The sequence below is a fragment of the Zeugodacus cucurbitae genome, chromosome 3, assembly GCF_028554725.1.
Source record: "Zeugodacus cucurbitae isolate PBARC_wt_2022May chromosome 3, idZeuCucr1.2, whole genome shotgun sequence".
NCBI classification, from domain to species: domain Eukaryota; kingdom Metazoa; phylum Arthropoda; class Insecta; order Diptera; family Tephritidae; genus Zeugodacus; species Zeugodacus cucurbitae.
The window spans coordinates 65,461,443-65,483,990 of record NC_071668.1 but is presented as its reverse complement, the minus strand read 5'-3'; the positions used below and the strand labels follow the sequence as shown (position 1 = coordinate 65,483,990).

At 35.3% G+C, this 22,548-nt stretch overlaps 1 protein-coding gene across 2 annotated transcripts in view; it reads left to right on the top strand.

Moving 5' to 3' along the window:
• The window catches only part of LOC105208531 (protein tiptop), a 277,909-nt gene extending 255,599 nt beyond the window's left edge, over positions 1–22,310 (top strand). Inside the window, exons 1-3 of one of the 2 annotated variants that reach the window (XM_011178420.3) lie at positions 11,780–12,755; positions 14,693–16,601; positions 18,701–22,310. In XM_011178420.3, the coding sequence (XP_011176722.1) occupies positions 16,546–16,601; positions 18,701–22,283 (3,639 nt within the window). In that variant the 5' untranslated portion in view covers positions 11,780–12,755; positions 14,693–16,545 and the 3' untranslated portion in view covers positions 22,284–22,310. Of the gene's footprint in view, positions 1–11,779; positions 12,756–14,692; positions 16,602–18,700 lie in introns of those variants that run through there. The other variant, XM_054226984.1, reaches the window with a different exon arrangement.
• The last annotated feature ends 238 nt before the right edge of the window (positions 22,311–22,548 follow it).

Below are 22,548 nucleotides of genomic sequence, written 5' to 3'. Positions count from 1 at the left end.
TTGATTGTGTATTGCGAAATTATGAGGAGATCACGCAAGCTCCTGTATCTGAACAAAATTCAACTCTCAAGTTCAACTCTTCAACTTTTGTGCATTGATTCGCTTTTTCTCTTCCTGCAGCTTCGTTGAAATAATAACTCTCAGTTGTTGCTATGAACCAGCTTATGAACTTTCCCGGAAAACTTAAGGTTCCCTGACCTTTTTTTAAGTTGCTACATTTGAAGAGATAGCTGGTCGTTCTTCTTAAGACATTGATACACAATTCCTTATAGAAAATCATTATCAGCTTTTTAGTAAACCTGAACAACTGGATACTATAGAAATCGTTTTCTTTTCCTCCAGCTTTTCTATCTTCCACTTCTATTCCACTGTATTTACTGTTTTCCTAAAGATGTTACTTCTTTCTCTCCTTATTTTATTTATCTTATTCTCCTAACCTAGTATAATCTCTCCATGTTCTGAGAGCAGAATTTACTATCTCAATATTTTTTTTCTAGAACTATATATGTATATTCGAACTAGCATAGTACATACTGTAAAAACAAATCGAAAAACAAATTATTTTTCTACTAACTTCTGACGAAAGCTAAGTCCATATACAATACTTTTAGTTTAGAGAAAAGCTTTGCAGAGCGTCCAGAACTATTACTACACCTACTTTTAATGATTGAGTACTAACTAGATTTTTTTCAAATAACTCATAAACGATTATCATATTTGTGCTAACATTAAGAGAGAAACAAAGAGACTTATACAGTAAAGCCTGTCTAAGCTGGACAACTGCAGTTCAGGGCATTTTGTCCAAGTTACGTGAGTGTCCATGTTATGAAGAAATTGTTTGTACTATATGATGTTGGTACAGAACATTTTGTCCAATTTGAGCGAGTGTCCAAATTATAATACTAAATACTTTACAGGTTTTACTGTACTTCTCTAAAGACTCTTTGGACTTCTTTCATTTATTTTCTTGATTAAATTAGTATTTGTTACTAAACTCAACACACAGAGTAAGTCTTGAGATCACGTGAACTCCATTTGGGAGGGCTTAGAAATACTGCGAGTAGATACAATAAAGAAAGAAGACCCATCACCAATAAAAGTCGGTAGGATACATAAGATAAGAAAGCAAATAATCATAACTTTGGCAATTTATGTCTTAATTGTAAAAGGTACTTCATCTTACACTACTTTCATTCCAAGTATTCTAAAGAAAATTCTTCCAGAAAGACCAGCTATAAGGAATAGAATGGAATTATTGGATACCACTGGGACTGAGTTCCCTCACACCATCGATAAAGTGAAAAAGTTCACACAATTTGACATAAGCAACTTCGCCCACATCCTCGAGAAAACCGCGTCCAATAGTTGCGATTTTTTTCCTATACAGAGCCTTGCATCCACAAAAAAAGGTGTATAATCATTTCTTCTTCTTCTTCTTGGCAGCTTCTGCATTAATCATTGAAAGATAGACTCAGTCTGCTTTCGTGTCTCCCAATCAGACAGTGTCCCGTTTACACCCCTATAGGGGTTCTTGTTTCTTTCCTCTTAAATTTCAATAAGGGACAAGTTCGACTCTTATTCCACTCTGGCCTCGTTTGTCTGCATACGGAGCAAGTCGTTACTTGTTTCCATTGTGATTCAGCCTGTTTATCGATTAAGTATTTACAAGTTGCCAGAGGTATATAGATTGCCTCTTTATTGGCCATCTGCCACACAGTTCCCAGGGATGTCACTATGTCCTGGGACCCATTGCAGGTGTATCGTGAAATATGACGTCATTGTCAATAATAAATCTAAGCATTCTTTCATTATTTTAGAAGATATTCTATGAGACTTACATGATATTAAAGCCGGTTGACTATCCGAGAATATGAATATTTGTCTGGTCGCTAACACTATTTTTGACAGATCGAGAAGGCTTTCTTTAATTACAGTGATCTCTGCTTGGAACAGACTGCAATAATCCGATAGCCGGAAGGCGATTTTGGTGTCTTGTTTTTCTGAGAATACCCCTCCTCCAACTCGTTTGTCTAGTTTTGACCCGTTCGTGTAGATACTTATCACTGAATCTTTGTCCACTTTTCCCATATCTCACTTCTCTCTAGAGGGGAATGATATACATATGTAGTTCCGAGTTTAGATTAATTTCTTTAGGATTACAAAAATCCGTCCTATTTGGTACAAATGGGAACTTGCCGAGTATACTAGAATATCCCCTATTGCAGTTTTGCAGTAGTGAGGATTCTCTCAGTCCAAGTGCCGATTTCGCCGCCTGCTGCTTACAGAATATGTCTATAGCAGTAAGTACAGAATAACATCTAATGCCTGGCTCGGCGTTGTTCTGAGAGCTCCACTGATACATATACATATCGCTCATGGAATTGATATCGAGTTAATTATTTTGGAACTTTTCATAATTTTTCGGGAATTGCCGTTTAATCCCTTCGATTGAATAACTCTAATCTAGTAAACTCTTGAAAAGAGAGAGAAAGAGCTATTTTTATAATCCTTATGTCAGTCCGAGCTCTTTAACTTAAAAATTATAAGTAGTAATATAACTTGCATAGATCCAAGCACATCGCTTTGCTAATGAATTCGATAACTGACTTTCGCAGTTTCTTATTTCCATAGTTAATGCTCCATCACATTTTAATCACTGTAAACCCACAGTGCAAGCCACTAAAGGTGCCTCATGTCTACTATTCACGTCTATTATTGTTGTTGCTGTTGCTGTTGCTAATACAACTCCATACATCTGCTCATTCTAAACGCATTGTCGCTTCGGACTGTCAACATGTTGTTTGTTTCACACAGCCATCCATCTAAACACTCTAAATGCTAGTTTGGGGATTTATGTGTGCGCCTGTTTGAGCGAGTGTGACTGTGCAAGAAAGTGGTTGTGTTGTGTTGGTGTACATCATGTGTGACAGCATCAACTTCATCAGTTTGGCTTGGCGTAACGCTACCGAAAAGCACCAAACCTGCCAGAGTCAGAGTTTTATTGCGTTATTGCCGTGTTGGAAGTTGTGGCTGTTGTTGTTGTTATTGTACAAATTGTTGTTGGTTTATATGGATGTTGTTGCTACTCCGGTCGGTGTTTTCGTTGTAGTTGTTGTTATTTTCGCTTATGTTGTTGATGTTTTTGTTTATTTTCTAATGTTGTTGTTGTTGCAGCAGTTGTTGTTGCAATTGCTATTGCCTTGTTAGATTGTACACTTGTTATGTTGCATATATCACCACACTTGACATTCATTCATTCGAGCACTCATCACACATACACACGTATATACATTCACATGTGTTCCTCAGCGCACTCATAGCCTTGCAGCCTCATTGCTTTTACTCCTGCGCTGATTCAAGTCAAATGCTGCTACTGCTCGCTGTTGTTTGTTGTTGCTTGTTGGTGTTTTTTGCCACTGTGGTCGCTTTTACAGCTTTGCTTGTCGCAATTCATTTGAATTTCATCACTTTCATCGCCCAGAAATAGTCAACACAATGACAATCAAATAAGTAACCAACCAACGAGGCTTCTAACTGATTCGCAACGCAAACATATTTACTTTCCCTCATCGAGTCGTTAGTGGCATGCTTGCAAATACTCATACACACTTGTATTTATTAACGGAAAAAAAGCAAGCAAGAATGCAGAAAAAATGCGCCTGCTTGCTGTTGAACGAGTTATTCATGAGTGTTGCTCATATGTATATATGTATGTATGTGTGTGTATCAGTATGTCTCGTGTGTGGGTTTAATAGACGAGCAATTGCACATGTTCACTTGTTTGTATGTAATGTTTATTTAAGCGAGCATATGTATGTATGTATGTCTGTTCGCAATTCATAGCGAATTCCCACGCCGGTGTAGACAACATAGCCGAGTTGTTGTGATAGTTTTGAATTTTATGAATGATTTCTGCCAGCATATGCCGCCTTGTCACATACATACATATGTATTGCTGTGTAAGGCTGCTCTGCTTGTCTAATCGTCTATACATACCGATGTAGTATGTATGAAGATATAGAGAAAATGTATCAGTATCATGTATCATGCCGTGTCTAACTGTCAAATTGGTTATAATTGAGCTGATTAGATGATTTTGAACACATCTTTGACATACACACATACAAATATATGTAAATTTACATTTGTTCTGATCAAATTTTAATGATTTTGTAACACTTGAGGCAAGAGATATATTTTTAAGCTTTACATTAAATCATATGAAACCTTAAAGCTTACCAATCACGCGTATGATTTCATACGGAAGTTTTGAGTTTTAGTATCATTTATGCTGCCATTTGGTGAAAGTGAGTTTTCTTCCCTTATAGGTCTTCCCTTATTCTCGGTTTCAAAAAATCTATATTTTTTTAATTTAATTCGAACCTATGACTATTCAAGAATGGGGTTTTCCCGAAGAACAAAGACCTCCCAACTCGCACCACCAAGAATTAACCTGCAGTTTGAAGCTTTAACTATTTGTTTATACAGTATACTCTCGAAAAGTAAATCGATTGGTATTTTGGGTAATTTACTTTTTCGAATAATTTACTTTTCCAAATACATACATAAATTATCTGTTTTTATAATATTAAATGCATTTTTAAACTGAAAAAATTCATTCATTTATTTGCTTCAATAAAACAAATGGATTTACATGAAAAACATATTTACATTTACATTCATACATATGTATTTACTATGAAGAGAAAAAATCTTGAATATTCTTTTGTTTTTTTCTTTTGCAATATATTTTCTGACCACTTTTGTACGACAATTCAAAAAGTCTGGCACCTGATTTGCATCGTTTTCATTTTTAAACCAGTGGATCAAGTAGGAGAGTTTATTTACTAAAAAGACGCGATAAACAAGAGAGTAAGTGTTTTTGCAACATCGTAAAAAACGCTGCTTGCTTCGTTTCGAATTTTTTATCACACTCTCTGAAAAGTAAATAAAAAATTAACTTTTTCGAGGTGCGTGTGTAATCTTAAAAGTGATTAACTTTTCCACGATTATTTACTTTTTGAGAATTTACTTTTCGAGAGTATACTGTATATCAAATCTTAAGAAATTTTGGATAAATAAACTTCGGTTTCCAATACAACTCGGCATACAACACTGACACACCTCACCTTCACCAAATAATTAGGCTCACAACACTGATACTCCACATTCACCATTCACATCAGATGATATGTAGAAGTGAATGTGCGAAAAATACACAGCTTTAATAAACGTTTTTTAAGAACATATATTAATTTCTGAAGAGTAAGAATTTATTTATCCAATTGAATATTATTATTTAATATTTCAATAGTTCAACTTCCATATATTTTCACCACATGTTTGCCTAACACAAAGTGACATTGTGTGACAAGAGGCAGGGGTGTCAAAAGCTTTGTGACATCATATTTCAAAATTTAGGGCAATATCAAAATGTGACAACTTGTGACAAGGAGGGGGGGAGGGGTTAAAAAGTCCTTAAATTCGTGTGACGTAATTTATGGATGGCCCCTAACTATACTTAATTTAAAAAATTTATTGTGAATTACCTGCATGGTACAAATGATTTTCATTCGGTGAATGCTGTTTTTGAATACAGTTCAATCGAAAATCTAAAAAGAGAGAAAAAAGAAAAAAGTGGTTTTTATATGAAAAAAAAATCGGTTTTATAAAGACATAAGTACAAGTCAAAATATTAATTATATTACAAACGAAAATATAAACTAACAGAGACCTTTCACGGAGTTATTTTTTAGATAAACTTAAATCGGTTATCAAATCGCCTTTTAAATCTGGAATTTACGTTCGTATTACTTATTATTATAGAGAAAAGCACAGCAACAATATTGACAAATTGGCGTGGTTCCGAAAAAATGTAGTTTTTTTTTTTAATAATTGTGCTAAAAATTTTGGACTTCTGCCAGTGTTTTTTTTGGAAATTTTGAGATTTTTGAAATTTTCATATACCGTTATAAAGTAAGTGTATCAAATGTTTACACAAAATAGTTGCCTGTCTTGTTTGACGAGTGACAAGGCCTCTTTTCAGTCTCACGTGAAGGTGAATTTCACTTAACACAAATTAACTTAAATATACCAAAGTTAATTAATGATCAACTGCTAACCTAACCTAACAAAATGTCTCCACTTACCGTAGCATTTAAGGTGTTTAAGGAACTCTTGATGCTGAAATTTCAAGAAAACTCTCGCCAACATTACATGAATACCCTATGTACATATGAATATACAACTGTGCAGTTAGGCTCAACAAGTGTGCCATTGCATATACCAAACTTGCGAAAAAATTTAAAATTCCCGCAAATCTGTTAGTGTACACAAGTGAGAGCAAACTCACACACACGTACATATATGCAACCCTGCCTACTCCATTCACAAGTGACGTGAGTGTCAAAATTCAACGGCATAACGACATGATTTCGAAAAGCGGCACATCTAACATACCAGCACATGGGCAGATAAAAGGCGCTCGCAATGTCAATAGTATGCTTACAAACACACACAAACATACATACATATGGATGCATTTCCGTTTGTAATGCAACGAAAAACAGCAATGGACGTGAACTGTCAGAAATCTTTGGACACGCGCGTCCAGGCTTAGGAGCGATTTTTATCGGCCAACATTGCTGCATTTATGACATTGCGAGCGCCATGCACATGTATACATACAGCCATAAATCTAAGAGCTAAGAGCTTTCACACAAGCGACTCTGCAATAAACAAGCCAACACACACATCCATACACGCGCATTTGTTGCAGTTGTCAAATGTGTAAACATTGATGGATTGACAGCCGGCACGAGATTTCGTTGCTGTGTTTGAAACTGAGTATGTGTGTGTGACTGTGTTGGATGATAAGTGTGAGTGCACTGTAGATTCTATTGCTTTTTCAGAAAAAAAGGAAAGAATCTATTGTGCAAAATTTAAGAATTTCGTGAAAAATGTTTTATTAACAATTTATTTAAAAAATGCCAAAAAAATATTATTTATACAAAAACTGATAATTGATAAAATGTATGCAATTTTTAATAAAATTATAAAGTTTTTTACAAAATTTCAAAAAAATTGTGAATAAGTAAATCATGTTTTTTTTATAAAAAAAACTTATTACAAAAGAAAATTTAAAATTATATTTAATTATATTTTTTAAATTTTATTTGAATCATATTTTTTATATATATGTCTTTTTTTTAATTTTTAATAAAAGTATAAATGTTTTTAATAAATATTAAAAAAAAATAAATAAAAATTATATTTTTTTAAATAAAAAAAAAAACATTTAAAAAAAAAAAATTTAAAAATTATATTTAAATATATTTTTAATATTAATTATTCATTTGAATCGTATTTTTTATATATGTTTTTTTTTTTAATTTTCAATAAAATTGTACATTTTTTTAATAAAAATTCAAAAAAATTTTGAATATATATAATATATTTTTTTTAACAAAAAAATATTTTTACAAAAAAATTTAAAAATTATATTTAATTATATTATGAAAATTTTTAATACAAAAAAATTTTATTTGAATCGTATTTTATATATATATATATATATATATATATAATAAAAAGTTATATTTTTTTTAATAAAAAAAAAAACATTTTTACAAAAAAAATTTTAAAATTATATTTAAATATATTTTTAATATTAATTTTTCATTTGAATCGTATTTTTTATATATATTTTTTTTTATTTTTTAATAAAATTATAAATGTTTTCAATAAACATTTAAAAACAAATTTGAATAAAAAATAATATTTTTTTAAATAAAAAAAAACATTTTTACAAAAAGATTTAAAAATTATATTTAATAAAATTTTAATACTAAAACATTTCATTTGAATCGTATTTTTTATATATATTTTACGTATATATTTTAATTCTTAATAAAATTATAAATTTTTTAATAAAAATACAAAACAAATTAAATAAAAATTTATATATTTTCTTTTAATTAAATAAAAAAACAAGTGTACAAAAAGAAATTAAAACTTATATTTAACTATATTTTTAAAATTAAAATGTTAAATTTGACTCGTATTTTTTTATATAAATATTTTTAAATTATTTACTATTTTTTATTATAACAAAATTATTAATCATATTTTAGTGCCAACACTCTCAAAATCACTTTCCTTACTCTATTAATTTATTAAATATTTTTTGCCCACCTTTTCAACACCCCCTTTCGAACTACCAAACCCTGAAACCCAATTGCAATGCATCAGCTGTTATTTTGCTTCAATTGTGCATTCTATATCCAAAACCCAAATACATAATTTTTATCACCCCTCTGCCCGTTTGCACTTGAATTGCAATTAAAAAGTTAGACATAACCCTTTTGATTGTTGACTGAGTTTTTTTCCCCAGTATTTAATTCCGACAAACTTTATTGCTGTCAGTTTCAAATGTGACCGTAGGCTATTTAATGTTAGTAATTTTGTTATGATTTTTGATTTTCTAAATAATTATGGAAATATTTACTCAACGCTTTATTTATTTCATCATTACTTGTTTGCGGATGGTTTTTTAGCAACTTTTGGCGTTGGTATTTGCTATTGCATACTTTTTATATATTTAATAGAAATGGGTTAATATATAAACATAGAAATACATTCAGAAAAAATTACAATTTGCATGAATATTATATAAAGAGTGGAGGTTAGTATTTAAATTAGAATTATCACTTTAGTGAGTATAAAATCTACCTATATTTTAAAAAATTCTTTAATCAAAAATCTGGAAATAATGCTAGTAAAAGGTTTTTCAATAAGAGCCCTACAAAAGTTTTTTTTTTAATAAAACAACAATATACCATTATGTGTGGAACTCGACTTCTTTTGTATGGTCACCACAGGCACGCTTGCAGAAGTCCAGACGCTGAATCCAATTTTCGTGAAATTACACGTTGACAAAACTTGGTTTTGAATAAATCGAGATTCGCTATGTGGCTTGTGGCGCCGTCTTGTTGGAACCACATATTGTCCAACAATATTCGGTTATCATTGAGCTGTCTGACAAGACGATTAAAACGACCATAAATTGGACGTAGCGCTCTGAAAGTTGAGGCCACTGACTCCGAATTTCGGTAGTAGATTTTAATGTTTTCAACTCGACATCTTCAGTAATCAGTAGCAGTTATAATTTCATAATAGTGTATCTCTATTCCGTTTTTTTGCTCTTTATTCAATGCTTTATAAAAAGTGTTACAGTGATCGGATTTAGTTCAAATATACGCCGTTTCGTTCGATAATCTGTTTCCATCTAGACGGCAACTTCATAATACCCCATCGCAGAAGCCCCCCTCCTTATTTGCGAAAAACTCGGACAGCCACTTTTCACAAGCCTCTTTTGAGTTCAACTTTACACCACTAAGGGCGTTAGCCATGGACAGGAACAGGTGGTAATCACGGCGCTATGTCCGGGCTATATGGTGGATGCGATAAAACCTCCCATCCGAGCTGCCGTAACTTCTGACGAGTCATCAACGATGTGTGTGGTCCGGCGTTGTCCTGGTGGAACACTACAGCCTTCCTGTTGGCCAATTCATTCAAACTCATACTAGTATTTAATACTGCTTGGACGAATTTTTATGCATTCTCAACAAAAGTTGCTAAGAGAGTATTATAGTTTTGTTCACATAACGGTTGTTTGTAACACCTAAAACTAAACGAGGTAAACGATATAGGATTATATATATCTACCAAAGTAAAATGGCCGTGGTCCCGCCCCTTACTAAGTGCTTTGTATATATCTCCTAAACGACTAAAGCTATATCAAGGAAACTTTCTAGAGTCCTTTTTTTAGGTACTACCTTATACAGTCCAAAAATGGAAGAAATTCGATTATAACCACGCCCACCTCTCATACAAAAGTTATGTTTAAAACTATTAAAAATGCTTTAATTCAGTAAAGAAACCTTAAATTTCATTACAAACATGGTACAGAAAAGTTGCACTCAAATTGGTATGCAAAATTTTAAATAGATGTGGCTCCGCCCACTTATGGGCCAAAAACCATATCTCCAAAACTACTCGACCAAATTAAATGAAATTCGGTTTATAATATTTTCCTGGCATTCCAGTGGTATGTTGTAAAAATAGGGCAAATCGGATCACAACCACGCCTACTTCCTATATACCAGAACTTTGAAGTCGATCTAAATACTTCACTTTACAATATGTAAAGTAAGCACTAGTGAAGATATCAGAACAGAACTTTGCAAAAATACTGCATTTAAAGAGTGGCATCGCAACTCTAAAAATCGCCAAAATCGGTTCATAAGTTTTCAAGACCCTATATATCGAATATGAGAACCTTAGTGTTTCTAACGAATTTTTTACCGAAAGTATATATTTTGAAGAAATTCAGAGGGAATATGTTTCTTCTAATAATATTTCTCCGTACCACAAATGAGTGAAATCGGGTCATAACTTCACCTAGCTCCCAAATACCTAATATTAGGGTTTCCAAACTTTCAATGGACTTTATACCATATATATGCCGAATATGTGGATCAAATTGTGTGTTATATTAATAAAATTAAATAAATAAATTGCGAGAGTATACAATTTCGAACACAACCGAACTTAGCCTTTTCTTACTTGTTTTTTTTTAATATTAATATTATTCCTTTTTTTTCGTCTTTTGTTTCTAAATTTTAGCTTATCTCTGGGAGGCATTAGCATTGTCTCCAGTAATATGAGGCAATATACGAAATATGTTTGTATTCAAAATTGCTCTATATAAGCCTTGCCAAGTAAATTAAAGCACAGTTCTTGCTATTGCAAATTGCAACAAATTGCGCGCTTTTTAGCAGTCAACGCAATGAAGGTCGAGCGTATTAACGGCTGCTAAGTGACACTCAGTTATTATTATTTTTTTAATTTTTTTAACAAAATCTGGGGAGATAAGAATGAGGAAAATTAACATACATAAATACAAACATACATCTTAACATTTATATATTCATTCAAAAAAAATTCTTGTCAACTCATTGTTGCTCTTATAAGCAAATAACACTTTCATACACTCATACACACACACACTCAAATGCATTGTCTTGTGTGGGCACATAACATGTGTTTAGCGCTGCATAGCGCTCCCCACACGCTGCTACCTTTGGTAGTACTTTATACAGCAACAACGCCAAACCAAAACAATAAATCAAATCAAAACAAAGCACACACGCACACAAACACACTCGTGCAGCGCAAAACGAACGAACGCAAGAGCGCAAAGGCTGCGCATGCGATAACATTGAGTGAGTAAACGCTATGCAGCAAGACTTTTAACATTGCAAAATGAAAACAAATGAAAAATCACTGCAATAAAACTGCACGCTGCATGTTAGCGGCTGCAGCGCCTAAAACTATGCTTGCATACAAGTGAAGAAGCGCTCGCATGAGCATGCGAGAGTGCAAGGCTACAGGCTTTTTTGTTGTTTTTGGCACTCTCGCCAGCCTGCTAGCGCAATTTTTGCACAATCTAGCCACATATGAGCAGCAAATACTCTTCTTTTGCACTTCGCTTCTTTACTGGCGTCTCTCTGCGCTTTGCAAACATTTATGTGAGTGTGTGTGTGTTTCTTATGTCCGGAGAGCACACAACACTCGCTGTGCGCACACTTTACGCTGGTAGCCCAGCCTGCGCGCACTCCCTTAATATATCAATTTTACGACCATATCGTTCTTCGTTCGTGCGCCACCGCTCAGCTCAGCAGCAGCCGACAGCTAGCAGTAGCCTCAGCTGCAGTAGAATGCTGGCCAGCATTGGCGAAAGCAGCATTTCATTTTGATTGTCGTGCGCACACATCGTTCAAGTCGTCGTCGTTGTCGGCAGCGCTGTCGACACGCTGTGTGTGTGGTGACCAACGTTGTTACCGTTGTCGTTGTTGTCTTCTTCGTCTTCGTCATCGTTATCGTCATTGTGTTTGCCTTGTTGTTGTGTCGAGTCAACATCACATTGTGCTGCCGCTGCTACAGCTACTCCTGCTGCCTGCTGCCACTGCTGCCTTGCTTTCATTGTATATTGGGCTGTCAGCTCTCAACGTTGTCAGTGTCAAAAAGATGTTTTAGTCGACAACTGAACGCTTCAACGGAATCATGTCGAATCATTTCAATAGTGTTGCGTTTACTCTTACCAATACTAATAGAACTACGACAACAACAACAACAACAAAAGCAAGCAGAATAACAACTATTTTCGCAACAACTAAAATTAACGCCGCAGCGAGAACAACAACAAAAACAAGAGACAGCAGCTTCACTTCACTTGTTAGCGACAGTGCATATTTGACAGTTAAAAAAATAATACAAACAACAGCAACAAAAACACTAACAACAGCAGCAAGCGCATGCAATATTGTAATATTGCATTAGCCGCAACAACAACAACAATAACAATAAGCAAGTGAAAACGTGTTAGACACTCAATAAGCAAGCGAGCGTACGTTGTGTTTGTATTTACATATATATTTATATAAGTGTGTGGGTGTGTGTTTGTGTTGCTACGGCTTGCTGTTGCAGCTTTTCTTGCTGCGCTTTTGGACTCAACCTAGCGCCTTTTAGTGTTGGCGGGAGTGTCGTCGCTGTTTGTTGGCGGCGTTATCATTTGTGTGTGCACGGGCAAGGACATTTGCTAAACGCTGAAATCATAGTGTCAGCACTGACGTACGCAATTGACAACAATTCGAAGTTTAGTGTCAATCAATGGGTGCTCTATGGAAGCTAAGGTGAAGAAGTGTTGAAGATTTGTTTTATTTGTGATTGTTTTGTGTTTAATGCAGTGATGAGGTGGGATTGAATAACAAAATAATAATACAAAACTCTTTTAATTAAAAATATAAAATAATTAAATAAAAAATTTAAAAATAAAAATAAAAAACTCTTTTGAAAAATATAAAATAATAATAAATTGACTATAATAAAAAAAAAATAATTTGTTTAAAATTTTGATATGTCTAGTCAGACTAAAATTATTTTATATAATTCGTAAAAATATTTATAAAATATTAAAACAAAAATAAAATTGCACGCAAATTAATATTAGAAATCAAGTGGAAATTGTCATAAAAATATTTGTGTATATAATTTAATGAAATAAATGTAAAAAAAGAAACTTTGAAAATAGAAAAAAGCGCGTAAGCTGAGCACGTGTATGTGAGAAAACTTGAGTAATTAATTTTTTTTATTCTACTGACAGCAGAGAGCGCATAAAGACTTTTGGTGTAAAATGAACAAGTATTATGGACAAAAGATTAATCGAAGAAATTAAATATTTTTTTAAATTAATAAAAATAAACTTTAGTTAAATAAATAAATTAATATTGATTAATATAAATTAAAATTAATTTCAATGAATTTCAAAAAATAATAAAGTAAAAAAATTACCGAAAAAAATGATTTTGTGACAAATCTAGGAACAATAAATTTAAAAAAAAATATATAACAAATTGAAAGTAAAATTAATGCAGCAGGCTCAAAGTATACGATATTTATGGTACTAAGAAATAAGGACAGACAAAAATTTGTGAAAAAATTAAGAATTTTATTGCAAATTAAACTGTGTTTGCGATTTAAAATAGAAAATAAATATTTAGAGAACATTTTAAGAAGTTTTAAACACAATTATTGACTACAAAACCAATAAACATGCAACTGAAGACCAACCAAGAACTCTATAAAAGAAAATAAAACGTGAAAAATTCTGCATATTTAGAAATTAATACAAAACAGCGGTCAAAAATCTTTACGATCACCGAAAAGGAGAAAGCCTTCTTGACCGAAACTGAGAAAGGTTTACTAATTTAAAAAATATATATTTGTCTTTAAAAAAGTAATTAAAAAAAATACTAGAAAGACAGTAAAATAGTAGAAAAGTGAGACTTACATACGAATTACAATAACAAATATAAGAAAAATCACAATTAAAATGGCAATTGAAGTCACATTTGAGAAAAATGTGTTAAAACAATAATAAAATGTATTATAATTGTAAATTATTATTTAAATAAATAAACTTTTAATCAATTTTAACGCTAAATGAAATGAGAACAGTAAAATCTTAAAGTAAATAAAATGCTAATAAGAAATATAAAGTTAATATAAAAAGCAGACTTGGAACAGCCACAAAGTTAAAAAAGCCACAATGTATACAAAAATTACTTGAATTCTTTGAAAGGAGGAAATATTACAATCAAAACGATTTAGGTACATAATTATATTATAATTTTGAATGCAAAAGCTGCATATTGTATAAAAAATATATAAAATACATAGAAATTTTGAATTTTAAAGCAAAAACAAAATAAATAAATTAATTAATATAAATAAATAAAATAAAATTGAATTTAAAAAGAAATATAATAATTTTTAATTTAAAATAATATTTAAAAAATTAAAATAATAACTGTAATAACAAAAAACTACAAATAAATGCCCAATAAAACTTTAAATAATTTTTAAATTTTTTAAAATAATAATTTCTTAGTAATAATTTTTACAATTTTTAAAATAATAAATAACAATTTAAAAGCCACAAAATTTACCTAAAATCACTTTAAAAACATTAATTAGACTTTACAACAAACTAAACTATATGCCATACAAGCAAATCCATTTCAAAAATTAAGAAAAAAATACTAAAACATACTATAATTTAAACACACAGGCACAGACGGACATAACAACGCAGCAGCAGATTAACGGTGAAAAATAAGCAAACCAGAAAATCGAAAAACTTTAAGCACAAAAGCTAAATAAATAAATAGCGCTTAGCAACAAAAACAACAACACCAATGAGAGACTATAAATTACAGCAAATAGCTATTAAATCACTGGACTAAGGCGAGCTATGCGGGAGTTGCTATAAAATGAAAATTAAAACAAAAACGAAAAGAAATTTAATAAAATAAAAATAGAGGCAGCTAAATACAAATAAAGCGCAGGGAAAAGAAAAAACAATAATAAAAACAAAAACAACAACAACAGTAGCAGCAATAGCAAAATCGCACGTTGCCAGCAGCAGCAATACAAGCAACACCGCAGCCTTGCCACCCACTTAAACACAAGGAAATTGTTTACATTGCCCTCATTCATATTTGTGCCTCTACACACACCACACACAGTGTGCGTTCGTGCGTGAGTGCGTGTATTTGCTTGAGATTGACACTTTTTGATGACTGTCACTCTGCGAGCGGCAACAGCAACAGGAGTGAGAGAAGCAGCAGTGCCAAAACGTCAACCGGTGTGACCGACAGGGTGACCACTGCCACGCACATGCAGTCAGCTGGCTGTTCTGATACATATAGATTTATATAGATGTGTGTATGTGAGTGTAGGCCCAACCTACAACACGCCACAGCACATTTATTCACTTATCCAGTGGAGCGTGCGTCAGCAGTAGCAGCAGCAGCAGTGAGCATACAACAAAAACAATAAGAAAAACAACAACAACAGCAAGCAAATCATTGCAAGCACATTCCTTTCCTTGTGCTTCACATACACAGAGCTAGCTACCAAGCAGCGTCTCAGCGCCGCAACGCCACCACCACCATCACCTCTACTCCACTACTCCGCGCAGCACATCACTAAACCAGCCGCCTGACATTTGATTTATTTGACATGTGTGTTTTTGATAGAGGCATAACACGCTAGTGACACGTTCTCGTACAAATTCAAAAGACACCAACACACTTACATGCATACATACAAATAAATGCTTAGTGAAATGCCATCCATCTCTGCCCAGCAGCGTCAATAGCCACCTTTATAGTACTTGTTTGTATGTTTGTTTGTTTGTATGTATGTAGCCTAGCGAACTAGTGGAGCGTCTAGAATGTGAAAATCTGACAGTAGAGCTACTAAATAAATCAGCGAATGTCTTAAAACGAGAACATAAAAGCATTAGTACTATTTATTTTTAAAAGAAAGCATTGCTAGAGAAAATAAAATAGATATACAACAACAACAACACAAACAAAATGACGGCGCAAATTAATCGCGGTTTCCGTGGACACTGATAAATCAGTCATACAAAGTGTATGCGACAAATGGCAAGTGTTTAATACAACAAGCCTTGTGAATGCCACGTTTATAACGGCAAAATACCAAAAACCCCCGCACGCACGAGTGCCAAAAGCAACAACAAAAAAAAACACAGAAAAGTAAAATTAAAATCAATTAAACGAGGAAGGCGAGGAAAAAAAGAAAAAATAATAATAAAAAAACAACAACAAAATATATAAAATTTATAAAATTATAAAGTCACAACAATAATAATAACAACAGAAAAAAAGAAAAAAAAACAACAACAAAAAATATAAAAATTATAAATCAACAACAATATTAACATCAACAACCACAACTAGGCCGCCATTGAACGTTAATTCTTTGTTCGTGTAAATGCTGTGTTTGCGTTTGTAATTGTGCTTTCTCAGCGCAATTAAATACCGGTGTGTTTGTTCGCACATTGCTTCATCGTTTTTTTTTTTGTGAGTAAAAAAAAACACCGGCAGCTAAGAAATGATGTTGCACGAAGCAGTTATGCTGGAAATTTATAGGCAGGCGCTCACAGCAAGGTGATTATTATATACGATTTTGATATGAAATTAATTATTCTTGTAATATATAATATATGGCACTAGGGTGGTTAGAAAATAAATGAAATAATATTTTTTTATCGAAATTATTTTTTTCTAAGTCTGGCAAGGTAATGGAACCTCAAATATTCATAATGCTACTTCTCTACTTGCTAAGCAAAATTATTCTAAAAAGCAACAACAAAGCTAGAAATTTAAATAATATATATATGTACGGAATATATGATTTATATATTCGCTTGCTATTCTCTCTCTCTCTTCTTACTTTCTCTCCCTAATTATGCCAATTCGCTTCATTTACACCAATTGGTTGTTCGATTCACTACTCTTAAAAGACTTATACGCTAGACAGACGGCAGAGTTAACTCGGATTAACTGCGCTTTTAATCAGTTCCAATTTTGTGGGTGACAGACGGCAGCAAAGCGAGTTATAAACTCCAATAACAGCTGATTGGTAATAATATTTCCATTTTGGTGAAATAAAATTGGATAGAAAGGAAATATTGCGGTTGTTAGTCTCACAACTAGTACAAAATCACTAATTATTAAAAAAATATACATAAATACGTTATTCTTAAAACTTCCATTTTAGAAAAAATTAGCATGCGTATGTTTTTGTTTACATTTAATTGAAAAACAGCTGTTAGTATTGCATATTTTCATTCACAATAGATAAAAAGCGGCCATGTTTAACAATGTTGCCAACGAAAATGCCACGAACTCCCACTAACTCTCTAAAATTTTGAGGATTAAATGGGAGTTAGCAAACGGAGTTAACTGAGATAACTCTCGAATTAACCCCGATTAAAGCAGTTAACCCGAATTAACGACGCCGTCTGTCAGGGGTATTAGCGAGTCGAAATTCTTTTTCATATCATAATAGTAAACATTTTGGTTCAGATTGAAGAGTGTAAAATTCGGTTAATAGTTGGAGAGTAAATAAAAGAAATTCTGTTATAATTTTTACTTAAGTGTCATGAAAGAGTACGAAATTGTCTAGGTTTTGTTGAAAAAATATGAATTAATTTTTGAAGCCCTTTAGAGAAATGAAAGATCTATCACCTGTGCGACTCAACTTCACAGATTCTCAGTTGCATCAAATTTGAATATTTAAGGGTCACCCTAGTAGTTGTCAATTAGCTCATTTTCAACACAAATAAGTCTGAGAAACGTTGCTAATTGACGAAATGAATTAAATATCTTATCTAATAACACTAAATATGCTTGTAAAACTTCCAAAGATTTCTGTAAATCATTTTAACATGTTTAATATTACCACTCAATTGAGTCAATTAGCTGATTGTTTAGATTTAGAGGGAACCATTTTCTAATAAACTGATTTTCTTATTCTTAAATTAACAGTATACATATCCTTGCTGTATTGTGCTTTCTAACAGACATTAATTGAGTCAATTAATCAAATGTAAATTGTATGATTTGCTAATTTACTCAATTAAGGCAGCTTCTGATCTATCTTTAATGAACAAAAATCAAATTATAAGTAAGGTAAATTTATATGGCTTATTAGAGTTTCTTACAACCTTTAATAGAGTAAATTAATAAGTTGTAAATTGGATAATTCGCTGATTGACTAAATTAAGCAGCTGTATGCTCCGCATTTAATTAACTAAAATGAAATTATGAAATTAACTACATCAATATGTTTGTTTCTCATGACAAAATGAGAAGATAAACTCTAAAATTGAGATGCAGAAATGGAAAAAACCGAAGTCATGAATGGATTTTATAATTACTAAAGCGACTCTACTCCATGCATTTCAGAAGATTTCCGTTATTTATAAAACAAGCATTACATACCCCAAAATTAACTGATTTGGCTAGAAATCATACCTCTTCTTCTTCTTCTTCTGGTTTTCATAGATAAACAAAAATATCACATTTACAAACAGTTTCAACTGAGTTATTGGAAAAAATCGATATTATTTTCCCAAAAATAGTGTATTTAACGCACAAATAAGTTGTTTCCTAAAAAAATAAAAAAAAAAACTTTTATTATTATAATCCCTATCAAGTATATTCAAATTATCAAAAATTTCCGCATTCCTATTCAATTACAGTGAGTTAACCAGCCCGCGTTGCCAATCGCGCGAGTCAAATGTATCAGCAGCGGCTATGGAGGGACGTTGTCCTTCAAACGGCTCGCATTGCTCCGGCAATGAGCGTTCCACAACACCCGCAACGAGCTCGCTACCCAGCACACCACCAGCAGGACTACCACTGCAGGCCACACTAGCACCGGCTGCAGCAGCCGCCTTGCTGCCACCACAATCCGCCGCCATGGCTGCATACTTCAATGCCGCGGCAGCAGCAGCAGCACAACAAAATCATCTGTTGCTAACCAATCCGCTGGCAGCTGCAGCATCACTGGTGCAACAAGCAACACAGGCGCACTCGCCAACAACAAATCGACAGCCTGCAACACCCACCTCACCACAAACGGATGTCACAATGGATGAGCCAGTGCTGGATTTTAGCACCAAACGCCGACGCATGTCCGAGCGTGAGAGTGATGATGAGGATGACAATGAGGAGCGCAATGAACATGATGGTGGAGCTAATAATGTTGATGCAGTAATGGATGCAAATAGTCCGCTTGATTTGACAGTTGGTGGACGTAAACGCGCCTCAACAGTTGAAGAACCGCCTCACCTGACAATGCGTAAGACGTTACGCACCGCATTGCCAACGGCAGCCAGCAATTGGGTGCCCACAATCAATCCATATTTAGCCGCTGTGGCCGCAGCCAGCTTATCGCCACCCAAATCGCCACTCTCGCCACTCGAATGGAGCGGTAAACACAAACTATTGCCAAATGAAGCTACCAAAGCGTTAGAGAAAATGACTGAAATGACAAGACTTGGCTCGGCTACAGACAGTGCCGAGCTACCGCCTCACCGCCAACTGAGTGCGAATGGCAACAACAACAACGCGAACAGTGGTGGACGACACAGTGCGTGGCAGTCGCATTGGCTGAATAAGGGCGCCGATGCCGTGCGCGATGTCTTCAAGTGTGTTTGGTGTAAACAGAGTTTTCCCACGCTCGCCACTTTGACGGTACACATGAAGGAGACGCAACACTGTGGTGTCAATATGCCAGCCACGGCGACCGCAAACACCGGTCTCTCCACCAATGGCAGCGGCGGCAATCAGACAGCTCAATCGACACATCACTTACGTCACTCGGCTAATGCCGGCCAAATGTCGGCTACATCGGCAAGCGCAGCAACAACAACGCACACAACAACTGCCGCCGCCGCCAATAAATCTGATCTCAATTTGTTAATCAAAGAAACGATGCCATTGCCACGCAAGCTGGTGCGTGGCCAAGATGTCTGGCTGGGCAAAGGAGCCGAGCAAACGCGCGAGATACTCAAGTGTATGTGGTGCGGACAGAGTTTTCGTTCGTTAGCCGAAATGACGTCGCACATGCAGGAGACGCAACACTACACGAACATAATATCCCAAGAGCAGATCATTTCATGGAAGTCGACGGATGATAAGAACTCGAATAGCAGCAGCTCGACATCGAATGGCGGCGGCGCAACGACAACAACATCAACATCACCTGTCGTGACAACGCCACCAACGTCCGCGAATACCGCCGCCGCTGCAATGCTCGCTAGTCCCAACAACCACCAGCACAACAACAACAATACGGCGGCTACTGTAAGTGCCGTGCTAACATGCAAGGTGTGCGATCAGGCGTTCGCCACGCTCAAGGAGCTCAGCAATCACATGATGAAAAATTCACACTACAAGGAGCATATGATGCGTGCTATGGGCGGTGTGGAGCATGCCGCAATGACACCGACCACTACAGCAGCCACTACCAATGCGGGACGACGTGGCGGCCGACAGCTGCGTGAAAAACGCAAAAAGTCATTGCCAGTGCGTAAGCTATTGGAGTTGGAGCGTGCGCAACAGGATTACAAACTGAACAGTTTGGACCCGGCACTGAAGCCGTTACGTGACTTTGCCGCCACTACGAAGATTACATGCGAGAAATGTGGTGAGAAGATCGAGACAGCGCTATTTGTCGATCACATACGGCAATGTCTGGGCGGAATGTTGCTGGTGCCGGCACGCAATCACAACAACAGCAGCGATAGTTTGAAATCAACTTTCAATGCCATCGAACAGCTGGCAAGTCCACAAACTCCGAGCGGCCGCAGTGATGGACGCAAAACCGCCGATAGCAATATGTCACATGCCTCCGCCACGCGTCCAGAAATACTATATCCATTACCAAAGGATGGTGAAAAGGCGAGCACATCTTCCACACCTTCGGTGCTCAATGCCATCGAGCAACTGATCGAGAAAAGTTTCGACACACGTCCACGTAATAGCGGCGGTAACTACGCCAGCAGCGGTAATGGCAGTCAACGCAGCACACCCTTGGGTTCGAGCATTTTGAAGCGTCTCGGTATTGACGATAGCGTGGACTACACGAAACCACTCTTAGATCCACAAACCATGCATTTTATGCGTTCTTATTCCAACTACTCGGCGCGAGATCGCAGCGCTAGTGAATCCAGTTCGATATCCGAGCGTTGCAGCAGTCGCATCGAGTCATTTACGCCCGAACGGAGTGGCGCAGAGCGCGCATCGCAAGCGACACCACGTCTTACACCAGACAAGTTGGTGGCAACGAAGGAGCAGAAAGCCGTTGCTGCAGCTGGAGAAGACGAAGCCGCTTCCGTAATGAATACAGAGTTGTTGAATATCAAATCGGAGCCCACAGAGTCCACCGAACCCAACAATGAGTCACAAGAGCTGCCAGCGAGCGAGCAGAAGGACGCCATGAATTTGTCACCACAAAAGATATCCGTTAAGAAGGAGTTCAATATGATCGATAACCACGAAGATGAGCGTCAATCGAGCGATGCGCTGCATTACAAGCCGCAAGCGCGTACACCCTGCTCGCGCGCTACAAGTCCAAGCGCCAGCGAACGCTCAATTACGCCCAAATCCATGGCTTCACCGGCGGATAAGCGCTTCACCGCAGTGGGTAGCAGCCTCACAGCGCTCTCTTCCATGTTTGATAGCTTAAATAATATGAGCAGTGGCGCGGTTAACGCACAGTCTCACACTAACGCCGACAGTTTTACCAGCGCTGAAACTAATAATAACAACAACAACAATACAAATAAGAAATCGAATGCGAATCCGCTCGCTGCGCTGCAGAAACTCTGCGAAACCACTGAGAAGCCAACAATGAAGACGCGCAGCGCCACTTCGAATGGCATCAGTCACAACTCACAGCTGTCGGGCAATATGATGGCGTTCAGTTGGGCCTGTAATGATGCCGTGCAGAATACGAATGCGGAATCGATGATCAAGTGTACACAATGCGATGCCGTTTTCAGCTCAAAGGGCGCCTACCGCCATCACTTCTCTAAAGTACATTACAGCAAGGAGGATTGTGGTGAGTTAAATACTTTGGCTAGCACCATTAAATCGCCATCATCACTGGCTTGTTCGCCAAAATCGGCTGCTGTATCGCCGAAGAGCGCTTCGAAGAGTCCAGTGGGTGCGGGTAGCATGAGTGCGCCCATAATCAATCCATACAGCGAGAGTTCACAATCAAAGTTCCTCAAATATACCGAATTAGCGAAGCAATTATCGTCGAAGAATGCATAATGCGGCACTTCGAAGCAGTAGGAAGGCTATATATAGTGTGTGCGGTAAGTTATTGCATAAGCCACTAAGAGTAATTTAATTTAAATTTTTATTTTGTGAGTCCGAGAGTATTATCTCTACCTTGTAAATATGTACAAAAATGTTCAAAAAAGGAATTTTGCGAAAAGTTAAACAAAAATTAATTATATTAGATATACAAGTATTCGTAAGATCTTACTTGACGCTCAACGACTTGTCTATAATCATATTTTTTCAAACCAAAAAA